We start from the raw sequence: 14842 nt of genomic DNA, 5'->3' as shown, positions 1-14842 counted from the left end.
TTAACCACTCCATTGGCTCCCCATCTGTAAAATGGGGTAATAATGCATCGAACTCAAAGGGAGGCTGAGAGGATTCACACAGTGAAGGACTCAGGATATCTGGCCACAGCAAGTGCCTCCTGCGACCCGCCATTGTTGTCAACGTTCCCGTCCTCAGCAGTGACCCTGTCAGCTCCTCTAATTGGCCCCCATCTCGCTCAGAACAAGCTTTGAGTTTCTTCTCTCGCTGCCAGAAAGAGTGTAAAGACTCATCTTTGCCGCAAATCCTCACCTGACTCAAGTCATGGGCATTCCAGTGTCAGCGAAGTTTTGTGCCAGAGCCTCCTCCAGCGATGAAGGACAGACAGCAAAAATCAGATCCCACAGAGGCACCTGCGAGAGCAGGATCCCAGGACCCCACCCACACAGCCTTTGATGGGAAGGATTTTTGTTCCAGGGAGAGGCTGGCGTTCCCTGGAGATAGAGTTTCAGGCTCAGAAAGTTCCTGAAAATAAATAATTTAATGGCATTACAGATTTCCCAACTGAGGATGGGGAAGGCATGTATGAAAATGCCCTTGGGACATGACTGAAATTCTCCGAAGCCCTTTGATGTCCTTCAGGTTCTTGAGGTGTTTATCAAAACCCCAGAGCCACAGAACTCCTCTTCGTTCCATGATTGTGTGACTCAACTTCTGTTTTAACTTACAGATCTTGAGGGACATACGCCGTGATTTCCTCAGTCATGAAACTGTGAGACCAGTCCAAATCGCAACCCCGGTAAACCCCAGACTATAGATGCTGCACTTCCTTGTGGCAGGAAGCGTTCTTAGCTGTGAACAACATAATCTGACAATTTTTTTTCATAAAAGGAGGGTTTAGTAAAGGATACAGTGAGCTCACAGAACCAGCAGGGAGCTGAAGGGCTTTGCTTGGGAGATGAGTAGAGACTAAACACCCTGATTCAGGGTTGGTGGGGTACAGGGGCATAGGGCCATAGTAGCCTCTTGGAGAGAGCCTGCCACCCCCCCCTTATCTCTGCCCAGTTAGTGTCAACCCAGAGCTATTTTTAACTTTTTGAGGAGTTTCCCCCACCACGGAGTGCACAGTCAAAGGAATTGGCCTCAGGGTCTCATAAAGATGTCTGCAATCCCACACTATTCACCACTGGGAGGACATGGAAACAGCACAAAGGACCCCCAGTGGAAGAGATGGATGGAGATGTGGGGTGTGTATATCACCGGATGCCATTCCGCCTTCACAAGAAGGAAGTTCTGCCATTTGCGACAACCTAGGGGAGCGTGAGGGACAGCCTGCTACGTGAACTAAGCCACACCCAGGGGGGATAAAATGGCACAATCTCGCATGTGTGAGGAATCTCGAACAGCTGGACTGAGAGAAGCAGAGGGTGAGATGGTGGAGGCCGGAGGCTGGGGGAGGGAAGACGAAGAGGATTTAGTCAAAGGCACAAGGTTCAGGGCTGCTGGTTGACTTAAGTCTAGAGATCTGCTGTACCGCGTCTTGCCTATGATTAAATACGGTGCATTCAAAAATTTGCTAAGGGCTCGATCTTATGTCAAATGTTCTCTTTATCCTAATTCTATTTTTTATTTTTTAATTATGTTCAGTTAGCCAACATAGAGTACATCATTACTTTATGATGCAGTGTTCAATGATTCATTAGTCATGTGTAACACCCAGTGCTCTCATCACAAAATGAGAATAAGAAGTAAAGATGGTGAGAGGGAAAAAAAAATTTAAAAAGTCCCCCCAGGACAGAGCGTGAGCCACCCCCCCCACATAGACCTGGAAGGGGACTGAAGCGAAGTTCATAGTGGCACGTTGATTCTCAATAGGAGATTACATCTGGGGAATTTCCTCCAAGCCAGGAGGCAGGTATGGGCTGCACAGCCAAAAAAATAACAAGCATGCCTTTCCCCAAATTCACACACATTCTTATACACACTTAGAATTCCAGAAATTATAAGTGTTCGTGATTAACACAGTACAGTTATCTTTCAAACAGTAAAGACTGCAACACCTCTGTGTCCTGTCCCAGTCCTGGCATCACTGGGCACCATCCAGTTCTCTCCTCCAAGATGGTTGCAGGCACATCTCCGTCCTCTGAAACCCGCAGAGTAATGGTGAGTTTAACCATCCCCAAGGAAGTGCTTACATAAGTGGTTTCACAAAGCAAGGGGAGGGCCAGGGAAGTTAGTTCTGGAGCAAGAAAGTAAATATGAGTCAGCATGTTCTTCTGCAACAGTCCTGGCATTATTTCTCCATTTCTGAGGACATTGAGACCTTCATGGTCCAGCCAGTGCGGTATTACTGCTGCCTCATTAATTTTGATAAGGAGACCAAGACCTAGGAACCACTGATAGCTGGAATGGGTGCCTTCTGCCCATCCCATTACTCAACTTGCCCAGGGATTTGCAGAGACTGGGATACCAAAAAGCAGTCTCAGCCTCCATACAGTGGGGCCACTGTTGTGCCTGCTGATGGAAGCAGACCTCCCATGGGTCTGACAATGTCCAAATCCAGGGTCCTCAACTCAGTTGAAGAAAGTATTCATGAAGCAGGAGATCACATGGTTCATAAGTGAAAGCAACGGCAGTTGCTAGTTCAAGTTGCAACCAGGTCCTATAAAATAGTATGCCAAGGGATCAGCCACAACACAGCCCAGGACACTGACAATCCAGTTTAGCTGCCCCAGACATGCACCCTCCCCCATACAGCCAGGAAGGCCACTGTCCCCACACTCTCCAGTAACCACTGGAGAAGTCTACTGTCACCACGACAAAATGCCACTGCTCCTTTACCTTTGCCCCGCATGTTCATGATTGCGTCTTGGGTTGGGGTATTGCATCTGCTGAGTCCAAGGCTTGTGCCTCCTTAGCTGACCATCAGAAGCGCCAGCAAGGTAGGATCTGTCCCCTCATCCATTACCAGCATGGAGTCATGACTCCAGAATGTAACAGTCGGTCATGCAGTTGGCAAGTTCATTCCTGATTCCCAAACAGTTCACAGAAGCAAGCAGGGAACTCTCAGTGCTTCCAGCCATGTGCTCTCAATTTTCTTCTTAGTACTGATGAGACAGACTCCAAGGGGCTCATGTGGTTCGTTCCCCACAGAACTGGAGTTAAGATCACAACCTGAGAACACGTGAACACCACACAAGCTGGTTATTCAGGTCATGTTGCAAAAGCAGAATCATTACAGGGTTTTCTTCTATGACAGTTGGCAGAGAAAAAGCACATGGAAACAGCCGCCTGCATTTCCCCCTGAACTCGTGAAAAATGCTTGGACAACCAGACAACTGCACGTAGGTATTTTAGGGAAAGTACTCAAAATAGGGAAGAGTAATCCTCTCCCATATTAGGTCAAGCAGAGTTTTCTTCCTAAGCTACTTTTTAAGTCATTTTGATCCCCCTAAGCAGTAGTGGGACAGAATCATAGCGTATGTGAGCCGAATGGGCTCTGGGCTCAGCCGGTCATGGTACAGATGGAGGGCCCAGACTTGGAGGCCGGCTGCCCAGTGGGCTCATCCCAGACCTGGTTTCCAGGCACTGTCTCAGGCTCACACTGATCCAATGCCCTCAATTTGCCCAGCCCTAATCACATTAGAGATTAGAGAGAAATAACAGTCCCCTATCCTGCCTTGTTACAGAAGGTATTATCATGACTTTATTAGTGGGAATGCATTAAAACAGCATTTAAAAAAAACGATTTGATTTTTTTTATTTGAGAGAGAAAGGGAGCACGAGTGGGGAGAGGGAGAAGTAGGCTTCCCCCCAAGCAGGGAGCCCAATGTGGAACTCGATCCCAGGACCCCAAGATCATGACTGGAGCCAAAGTCAGGTGTTTTAACTGACTGAGCCCCCAGGTGTCCCTAAAAGGGTACTCTTAAAGTAAATATTCCCAAATGTAAATATGAGCACGTGAATGTTTTTGGTCTTGAGCACTCAGTAATAACAACTCTGAGAACCGAAGGGGTACAATTAAAGTAGGGAAAAAAACGACCCTCTCCTTTCTCTGTAAAAATGTGTCTCAGAATAACTGGGCTTACAAAAGCTTGGAATACAAAGGCTGGTGATGAAAAATATGTGATTGAGATTGCTCCAATTAGAGACTTCTAAAATATATTTCTTTCTTCTGACTAAAGTATTTTAAGCTGCAGAGAATCTTGTTAGCTGTAATGGGACTCATTGAGGGCTGATTCTTGGGAGAGAGACAGACTCAGCCTACCATCAGGCATGTGTGGGGGACACACTGTCCACAGCCCCAAATCTGGCAGAGAGCACACAGGCATGAAGCCAATGTGTGAGGACACAGGGGGATGTAGGGGGAGGAACAGAGAGTGGCTCTCAGGGAAGATCATGGATCAGGGACTGAGTAGTCTTGAACTTGACGCAGTCCCTGGCCCTGGGCAAATTTGGAAATGTCACCAAATCTCTTCAGAATCTCTCAGAAAATATCTCACCATGCAGGCTCAATTCTCCACCAGGTCTGCAACTCTGAGTCCAGCACTGCATCCATTTACCTCAATTTACTCTGTAAACGTTTTATATTCTTCATTAAATCTCAGGAGCATTGGACTTGTCAGTTATCTTGACATCAGAGCTCTGCAAAGTTGCCTAAATTAATGAAAAATTCCCTATAGCATGATATCGTGTATCTTTAGAGACTGTTTTTCTGTCCTAACATTACTCTTCAATTACTAGATTTATGTGCACATGTTTAACCTGTCTCAAAAGTGAGCTAATATTATTCAGCAGAGTAATATTTCTAATGCAGTGTGTCAAGTTACATTAAATCCTTCCTGAAATATAATCTCCTTACAAAAATCATGCTTATTATGTTACCAATGATAAAATGACTTCCTTAAAGTTGAAATGTCTTGAACAAGTGAGCATTCTCAAAACAAAACAGCACTTCTATACAGACTTTTTTCCTATTTTAGCACATTACTTTTTACAATGTTTTGTTTTGAAATAATTAGAGATCACCAGAAAGTTGCAAAAGTAGAGCAAAGAGGCTCAATGTAATCTTCATTCAGTTTTCCCAACTGGTTACATCTTACTAACAACAGAACCAGGAGACTGACATTGGTACAACACATGGATGACGCGTGTAGCCTTCACCGAAATCTGGATACACACTTGATCCATCACCACAAAGATCTTCCCCCTGCCTCCCTTTCCCAGTCACACACACCTCCTTCCTCAGCCCGCCCCATCCACCAGCCCTACAAACTGGCAATCACTTACCCATCTCCTTTTTTTTCCCATTTTTTTTCATTTCAAGAATGCTATATAAACAAACTCATACACTACGTGCCCTTCAAAAGCCTACTCTAAGATGAGCTTTTTTCATTCAGCATCATGTCTTTGAGATCTGTCAGAGAACCTGCACACAGCAACTGTCTATGCATTTGACTGTGGAATAGTGGTCCACAGTATTGACACGCTATGCTTTGCTTAACCATTTTCTTATTCTAAAAAGTTTCTAAAAAATTTAGTTGATTCCAGGGCGCCTGGGTGGCTCAGTGGGTTAAATCTTCTGCCTTTGGCTCAGGTCATGATCCCAAGTTCCTGGGACCGAGCCTCACATCAGGCTCTCTGCTCAGCCGGGAGCCTGCTTCCTCCTCTCTCTCTCTCTCTCTCTCTCTCTCTCGCTCTCTCTCTCTCTGCCTGCCTCTCTGCCTACTTGTGATCTCTATCTGTCAAATAAATAAATAAAATCTTTTAAAAAAATTTGGTTGATTCGTTTACAGCGATTACAAATGAAGCTGCCATAAACCATGATGTGCCAATGGTGTTGGATTGTTATATCATGTTAGAGTCAGGTAGAAATATGACCTTATTATTGTTCTTATTGGAGGTTAAGTATGGTTTAAGGAGATTCATGTGTCATGTTGACCCGGGGTTTGTTATTTGTGATGGCTAATTTTATGTGCCCATCTGATTGGCCAAACAGTGCCCAGATCAAACATTATTTCTGGATGTATCTGTGAGTGTGTTCCAGATGAAATTAGTATTAAAATTGATGGACTCAGGGAAACAGATTGCTCTCTCCACTGTGGGTGGGCCTCACCTAATCTGTTGAGGGCATGAGTAGAATAAGAGGCAGAGGAAGGAAGAATTTGCCCTGGCTTTTCACCATTGAGCCAGGACACCTCATATCATCTCCTGATCCTTGGACTAGATTCTACATAACTGGTTTCCTGGTCCCCAAGTCCTGGGTGTGGGGCTGAGTTACCCCAGCTTTCTTGGGTTGCTAGTTTGTAGGCAGAAGATTGTGGGACTCCTCAGCCTCCACTGTGGTGTGAGTCAATTCCCCGTTACATGCATGAACGTGCACACACACACAGACAAACACACCATGCAAGTTCTTCTTCTTTGGAGAACCCTAATATGACATGTAACCACCAAGATAATCATACAAAATAGTTTCTGCTCCAAAATCCCCTGTGTTCTACCCGCTCATCCCCCTCTCCTCCCAAATCTCAGACAGCCACTGATCTTTTTACTGTATCTCTAGTGTTGTCCTCCAAAGTGTCACAGAGTTGGAATCACACAGCATGTAGCCCTTTTATATTGTCTTCTTTCACTTGGGAATATGCGTTTAAGGTTCTTGCATGTTTTTTCATGGCTGGACAGGTCATCGCTTTTTACCACTAAATAATATTCCACTATAGGAGTATTAGCATGGTTCCTTTGCCCACCCACTTAGGAAGGACATGTTGGTTGTTTCCAATTTGTGGGAAATTATGAATAAAAGTTCTACACGCATGCATGTGTAGGCATTTGTGTCTATATAGGTTTTGGATCACTAGAGTATATACCATGACATTTGATCAACAGACTCCATGTTAAGTGTCTATTTAATTTTTTTTTTTTTTTGAGAAACTACCGAACTGTTTTCTGAAGTGGCTATACCATTTTGTGTTCCCTCCAGCTGTAACTAGAATTCCTAGGGTTCCCTATCCTCACCAACATTTGATGTCATCACCGTTCTGCATTTGGGGCATCTTAACAGGTGCATTTTGGTATTTTATTGTTGTTTGAAGTTATAATTCCCTAACCAAGTATGACATTGAGCATCTTTGCATATTCTTACCTGACATACTTGTATCTTCATTATTGGTGTGTCTACTAAGCTTTTTTCCCCATTTCCCCATTGAACAACCAATCAGGTTGTTCAATTTTTTTTTTTAATGTTGATCCTTAAGAGTTCCTTGTATATTTTTATAGGAGTCTTTTATAAGACATGTGATTTACAAATATCTTCTCCTTCTTTTTGGTCTGTCTTCTCGTTCTCTTGGTAATCATTTCTTTCCTAAGTCTCTAAAATTTTTATTTGTGAGTTTCTTTGGGATAATATCCCTTGCTTTTTTTTTAAATTTAATTTAATTTTATTATTTTTAAAATTTATTTTTTATTTTCAGCATAACAGTATTCATTATTTTTGCACCACACTCAGTGCTCCATGCAATCCATGCCCTCTATAATACCCACCACCTGGTACCCCCGACCTCCCACCCCCTGCCCCTTCAAAACCCTCAGATTGTTTTTCAGAGTCCATAGTCTCTCATGGTTCACCTCCCGTTCCAATTTCCCCCAACTCCCTTCTCCTCTCTAACTCCCCATGTCCTCCATGCTACTTGTTATGCTCCACAAATAAGTGAAACCATATGATAATTGACTCTCTCTGCTTGACTTAATTCACTCAGCATAATCTCTTCCAGTCCCGTCCATGTTGCTACAAAAGTTGGGTATTCGTCCTTTCTGATGGAGGCATAATACTCCATAGTGTATATGGACCACATTTTCCTTATCCATTCTTCCATTGAAGGGCATCTTGGTTCTTTCCACAGTTTGGCGACCGTGGCCATTGGTGCTATAAACATTGGGGTACAGATGGCCCTTCTTTTCACGACATCTGTATCTTTGGGGAAAACACCCAGGAGTGCAATTGCAGGGTCATAGGGAAGCTCTATTTTTAATTTCTTGAGGAATCTCCACACTGTTCTCCAAAGAGGCTGCACCAACTTGCATTCACACCAACAGTATAAGAGGGTTCCCCTTTCTCCACATCCTCTTCAACACATGTTGTTTCCTGTCTTGCTAATTTTGGCCATTCTAGCTGGTGTAAGGTGATATCTCAATGTAGTTTTATTTTGAATCACCCTGATGGGCAGTGATGATGAACATTTTTTCATGTGTCTGATAGCCATTTGTAGGTCTTCATTGGAGAAGTATCTGTCCATATCTTCTGCCCATTTTTTGATGATTGTCTGTTTTGTGTGTGTTGAGTTTGAGGAATTCATTATAGATCCTGGATATCAACCTTTTGTCTGTACTGTCATTTGCAAATATCTTCTCCAATTCCGTGGGTTGCCTTTTTGTTTTCTTGACCATTTCCTTTGCTGTGCAGAAGCTTTTGATCTTGATGAAATCCCAAAAGTTCATCTTCGCTTTTGTTTCCTTTGCCTATAGAGACATATCTTGAAAGAAGTTGCTGTGGCTGATATAGAAGAGATTACTGCCTATGTTCTCCTCTAGGATTCTGATGGATTCCTGTCTCACGTTGAGGTCTTTTATCCATTTTGAGTTTATCTTTGTGTACGGTGTAAGAGAATGTTCCAGTTTCATTCTTCTACATATAGCTGCCCAGTTTTCCCAGCACCATTTATTGAAGAGACTGTGTTTTTTCCACTGTATAGTTTTTCCTGTTTTGTCGAAGATTATTTGCCCATAGAGTTGAGGGTCCATATCTGGGCTCTCTACTCTGTTCCACTGGTCTATGTGTCTGTTTTTGTGCTAGTACCATGCTGTCTTGGTGATCACAGCTTTGTAGTAAAGCTTAAAATCAGGTAACATGATGCCCCCCGTTTTATTTTTGTTTTTCAACATTTCCTTAGTGATTCGGGGTCTCTTCTGATTCCATACAAATTTTAGGATTATTTGCTCCAGCCCTTTGAAGAATACTGGTGGAATTTTGATCAGAATGGCATTAAAAGTGTAGATTGCTCTAGGCAGTATAGACATTTTAACAATGTTTATTCTTCCGATCCAAGAGCATGGAATGGTCTTCCATCTTTTTGTGTCTTCTTCAATTTCTTTCATGAGTGTTCTGTAGTTCCTCAAGTACAGATCCTTTACCTCTTTGGTTAGTTTTATTCCCAGGTATCTTATGGTTCTTGGTGCTATAGTAAATGGAATCGACTCTCTAATTTCCCTTTCAGTATTTCCATTGTTAGTGTATAAGAAAGCCACTGATTTCTGCACATTGACTTTGTATCCTGCCATGTTGCTGAATTGCTGTATGAGTTCTAGTAGTTTGGAGGTGGAGTCTTTTGGATTTTCCATATAAAGAATCATGTCATCTGTGAAGAGAGAGAGTTTGACTTCTTCATTGCCAATTTGGATACCTTTTATTTCTCTTTGTTGTCTGATTGCTGTTGCTAGGACTTCTAATACTATGTGACTTTCTGTTTTGTTTCACTTTCTTGACCTCTGATATTTTTTCTCAAATGACGGAATCTCTGTCCCAGGCACGGAGACATCATTTAACCAGTCTGCCCGCATTGGCTTCCTCTTAGATTTTTAGTCCGAGATGTTCCTGGTCACAAGTTATTCAGTTATTAGTATCTTCTGATGAGGTGTGAAGAAAGCAAAATTGCTTTTTAAAAAAATCTTATTTATTTGTTTATTTATTTATTTGAGATAGAGGGAGAGAGAGCAAGTGGGGGAGGGACAGAGGGAGGGAGAGAGGCAGAATCTCAAGCAGACACCACACTGAGCACAGAACCCAACTTGGGGCTCAATCTCACCACCCTGAAATCATGACCTGAGCTGAAACCAGAGTCGGACACTTAATCCACTGAGCCTCCCAGGCCCCAAAGCAGGATTGCTTTCTTTTGTAGCAAAAGAAACAAATGATTTTATGTGAGTGATGACTCCTTAATTTATCTGGCTTGTTACATTTGTATTCTAAATTTACAGGGAATGCATATTCAGTGCATGGCATATAACAGCTTAGAAAGTTTAATATTTGATTAATGAGTTAGAATCATATGGATGGATTAAATGAAAAACAGATCACAAGTCACACACACACACACACACACACACAAACTGAAAAAGAAAACAATACATGGCACATAAGTCAGAAGTCAATTTTGCGTGAACCTGTCCCCTTTTGAATTCATTTATTGATTTGTCCACAGATATGTCAATATTGATCACTCTTAGAGTAAGCACTCCAAGGACCACTGACCAGGGGCTGTTCAGAAGGCTATTTGGTGGAGAAAGTGATTAGTAGACACTTGTAGATGGATTTGAAAGATGACAGACATTCTCTTTATAAAGTGCTGGACAACTAAAAATCATATTATTTGAGGGGGAGATAGCAGGTTGTTAACAGCAAAATATGAGATGCTCACCTCTCTGACCATCTCTATTAGAATGAGAGCAAGAATGGTATGGCCAAAAATAGTTCATGTGCTTCACATATCAGAGACATCAGTTGGTAAACCACTGATCAACTGAACAGCAAGCATGATAAATAACAGAAATTGGGATCGATAATACCAATATCTTGCTGTCTATTGGAATAAGCATATTATTATTTCTTATGCTTTGAGGTATAAAAAAATTAGGAGTCTTTGTATTTACTGCAAGAAAGATCATAAAACCTTGAGCATAGGGGTACATGACATCTTTCGTGTTCATCACTTGAACTGGCAGCAGGTGCGAGGCCACCTGCGCAACGAGGAATGGTCCCTGCTGGAACCAGGGAGCCAGCCTCAGGGCGTGAGGGAACCGAATCCAGTCTCCACCGCAGCACGCGCACAGAAGACGGGCTGTGTCCCCACAGGCTGTGCTTCCTTACCCTCTGTGCTCTCGTGTGACACCAGCATCCCCACCGTCCACTGTTTTTGGACCAGAACCGCCTGCAGGCCTGGCCCCTGTGAGGGGTGGCTGATGTGTCTGTCCCCACCAACAAGTAAGACGTATTCAGGTCAGGACACGAATACGGACTCGGGAAAACCTACCAGGTGGGATCTGGAGTCTGAGGATGGGGTCCAAGTTTGAGTACTGCAGTGGCCGGTGCTGGTACCTTGACCACGGTGAAGTCCACTGAATGGGACTGGGAGCTAGAAGACCTGGGGTTCCTCTCTCAGGCCCACCCCACATCACTGGGTATCAGCCGGCTTACACTTGGTCATGGTGGGCTGAGCCCAGGCAGCCTCGCTCCTTCCCTCCTGCCTTCTTTGCAGCACAGACGCTCACAGACACCCACCCAGCCAACGGTGGTGGTGGGGTTAACCCTCTCTGGCCAACAGAAAGGGAAAGAACCACTACATGGTTCTTGGAGCATGGGAGACCCAGAGACCAGCAGAGGGGGCTTCTCCAGGCTTTCAGTGCTGGGAGCAGAGGAGAGACAGGCAATGGGTAGCAAGGGGACTCAGAGTGTCAGAAATGGTGAGCAGCAGGGAGAAACATAGAGGAGAGGGGAGAGAGTGCCCAGGAGAAGACTGCTGTCTCCATCCAAGGAAGCCCCCTCAAGAAGAGGATGCTCAAGCTGAGGTCCTGGGTGGTGAGGGAGGCAGCCGCTCACACATCTGGGAAGCCTACTTCTGGCAAAGGGAGAGCAGGTGCAAAGGCCCAAAGGCAGGGCATGTCAGCTATGTGTGAGGGGCAGCAGCTGGCAGTGGCTGAAGAGTGAGACTGGGGAAGATGGTGGGAGATGAGATCTGAGTGGAGCTAGGTCATGCTGCACCTTGCAGGCCACTGGGCAACACTTGCCTTAACTCTGAGTGGATGGGGCACCATGGGAGGGTTTGAGCCAAGGAACCATGAGAACATGGGGAACATGTATTAGGCCTTTGTCCCTGTGTCGTGGCACAGAGCTCAGAAGACCCTTGGAATTGTCAGAGTAATAAGAGTAGCTTCTGCTTTCCAGTGACATGGCTGGTGGCCCCAGGAAGGGGGCTGACAGCCAGGAGACCACCCATGTGGCTAGAGGGCTGGAATTTTCTGTCCCCCTTCCTGACTTCCTGGGAGAGGAGAGGGGCTAGAGGTTGAGTGAACCACCCATGACCAGAGAATTAATCAACTGTGCCGATGTAATAAAACCTCCCTGAAAATTTCAAAAAGACCTTTTGGGTTGGTAAAGGCATAGAGGTGATAGAGGTTGGTGCCCCCCAGGAGAGTTTGGCAGTGCCCTGTCCCTCTCCACATGGCTCGCTCTGTGCCCCTAATCCACCTGGCTGTCCTGGAGTTGGAGCCTTTACAATAAACCTACAGTAGTGAGTAGAGCCCTTTCCTGAGTTCTGCGAGCCATTCTAGTAAATTCTCAAACCTGAGGAGCATGTCCTAGAATGCCCAGGCTAAAGCTGGTCCAGCAGAAGTGCGAGTGGCCCAGGACTTGCAACTGGTTTCTGAAGTGGGGGGTAGTCTTGTGGGACCGGGAGGTCTGCCCCAGCTCTGGGTTAGCTCACATCAGAATGGATCTGAATTGTTCCACACCCAGCTGGTGTCAGAGCCTGGGCCCCTGGTGTACAAAACACCCATGACCTTTGGTGTCCAAGGCGTTGTTAGTGAAAACAGCTTGGGGAAGATGTTCTAACAGGTAGGAAAGGATTGCCTGGGGGTTGTAGCATTCCAGATGGAGCATTGCAGCCTGCAGCCTGTCCCAGTGGCCTGGTCATCTGACTGAAATGGGGGAGGGGAGAACGGCAGTCCGCCATCTGCTGGGACACCTGGTCTCCAAACACCACTCAGTCCATGCTTTATTTCAGACTATGTTGATCGTCTTGTGCTCCTCCAGGTCTTACGAGCCCTCCCGTCCAGGCGGCGATGAGGCATACATGCTGAGAGTGCTAAGGGGTCCTCGTGGAGAATGAAGACAGGCAGGGAGAGGAGATCCAGCCACCAGGGGGACAGGCCAGGACAAGGCAGCTGATCCTGGAACACAGAAAGTGCTCTTGCTTGAGATTATCAGGAAGAAATTCGGTATTACAGAACAATTTCAGTGAGCCTGTCGCTGTGCTGTCTGTATGGCCAAGGGCCAAGAGACATTTGGCTTCATTGTTTAGGTAATAGGGAGCCAGGGGAGGCTTTCAGGTTGAAAGGAGACATAGCAGAATCATGGCTCACACATCTCCTGGCGCAGTGTGGTAAGTACCAAGGTGCCATGGGATGTGGGTAAGAGACAAAAGGCAGGACCACCAGAGGATAGAGGGCAAAAGCAGCCTGAGGATTAAACCCAGGGAACCGGGAGGCTGGGCCAGCAGCCTCAGCCAGGAGTGCTAGAGGAGGAAGAGATGTCATTTGGGTCACAGATACCAGGGAGTGGATGCCACACCCAGGACATGGAACCAGAATGAGTGTCTAGTTTAGGCAGGAAATAGTCTTTTTTAATTTTCAAAATAAACATCCAGTCTCCTGTGGAGAAATGTGCTAGCATTTCCACTTTATATTTAATCTGCAGTATCTCGGCTCACTAGAACTTTCCAAAGACTTCTCATGCTTTCATTAAATTACACCAGAATAAATGAGTTGAAAACTTGGATCATTTTCCTAGTTCAAGGTCCTATATGCAAGCATCCTCTGTTGTCTTACATTATTGCTTTTTTACCTATGTCACTTCTTCAACATTGCATATCATCTCATTACCCTGCATCTATGCTTGCCTCAAGAAAACCTACCCAGAGATAACTTGTGGGACAGCTTGTGACAACCTGAGGAGTCGAGGAACTTTATTATTATTATTTTTTTTAATGGCAGGTGTTCCAGAATGGAGAAGCACGGCAGAGTCCAACTGATTCGATGACCTCGAGGTCTGAATTTTCTGTGTCTCTACACTCTGAGCACTTTTCTTCCCTTCACAAAAGAGAATTCAACCTTCACATTTTGCTATGGCTCCCACTGCATTGAACAGGGAGTGGTTTTGCCACCTCTCCCCTCTCTGTCCTCTTTCTCTCTCTCTCTCTCTCCCCCTTTCTCTCTTTCCCTCAGGCTTTCCAGGACTATTTGGTCTTACCCTCAGGGGTCAGAAAGCAAGTAGGGTCAAATCACATTTCCCTATATCTTCCTTCCATCAAAGACCACTGGTGACCAGGAAGTCCAGTTGGGAAAGTGGGGTGCATGGGGATATATAAACTCCTTTACTGGCTTCATTTTGTGAGTTAATAAAGGTTACCAATGTCCAGGGTTGTAAATTCAGCTTCTGTCCTAGTCCTGAAACAGTGAATGCCGTCCAGAAGTCCTTCAGCAGGGGAGTGAGTTCACAAACTGTGCTACATCCATACAATGGAACATGACCCATTAACAGAAGGAACACCTGCCCCAGGCAAAAATGTGGACGACTCAGCAATGCATTTCACTGTGAAGAAGCCCAGCCTGGAACGCTCTCCAGTCTCTGAGTTCATCTGAAACATCCTGGAAAGGGGAAGCAGAAGGGATGGAGCACAGAATCCATTACCGTCAGGGGTTGCCGGCACCTGGAGGGTTCCATGACAGAAGCAAAGCACGATGGGAGTTTTGTAACAAAGGAAATGGCTTTGCTGGTGGGTCTGTGGCTGTGCACCTTGGTCAAAACCCATGGAGCACACACCACAATGGGTGCCATTAACTAAAGCTCACTCTTCACGGATACCTGTTAATGGGGGAATCAGCCAGGAGGTGTGTTAAACCACCAGCTTTAGCCAAGGACCTTAGCTCTGTCCTAAATAAATACATAATCGCTCCAGCTCCTTGGGAGAATGAGGTCCCTAGCCTCCATTCTGGAGAATTCCATCCCTCTACAAATTCCACTTGTGCAGGAAGGAAAGCACCTCAGCACGAAGCCAA

General features: G+C 45.1%; 1 protein-coding gene across 14 annotated transcripts in view; it reads right to left on the bottom strand.

Moving 5' to 3' along the window:
• Nucleotides 1-1694: 1694 nt before the first annotated feature.
• Nucleotides 1695-14842, bottom strand: part of LOC122900658 — a 70573-nt gene continuing 57425 nt past the window's right edge. For 11 of the 14 annotated variants that reach the window (XR_006383284.1, XR_006383287.1, XR_006383286.1 and 8 more), the window contains one exon: nucleotides 10152-12955. Coding sequence is in view for 1 of the 14 variants with exons in the window: in XM_044239490.1 (XP_044095425.1) it covers nucleotides 3003-3133 (131 nt within the window). In the remaining 13 variants the exon portion in view is untranslated. Of the gene's footprint in view, nucleotides 3134-10151; nucleotides 12956-13438; nucleotides 14432-14842 lie in introns of those variants that run through there. The other 3 variants (XM_044239490.1, XM_044239487.1, XR_006383283.1) reach the window with 2 other exon arrangements.

Source organism: Neovison vison, chromosome 2 (assembly GCF_020171115.1).
Source record: "Neovison vison isolate M4711 chromosome 2, ASM_NN_V1, whole genome shotgun sequence".
NCBI lineage: Eukaryota > Metazoa > Chordata > Mammalia > Carnivora > Mustelidae > Neogale > Neogale vison.
This window is presented reverse-complemented; position numbering and strand designations above follow the sequence as displayed.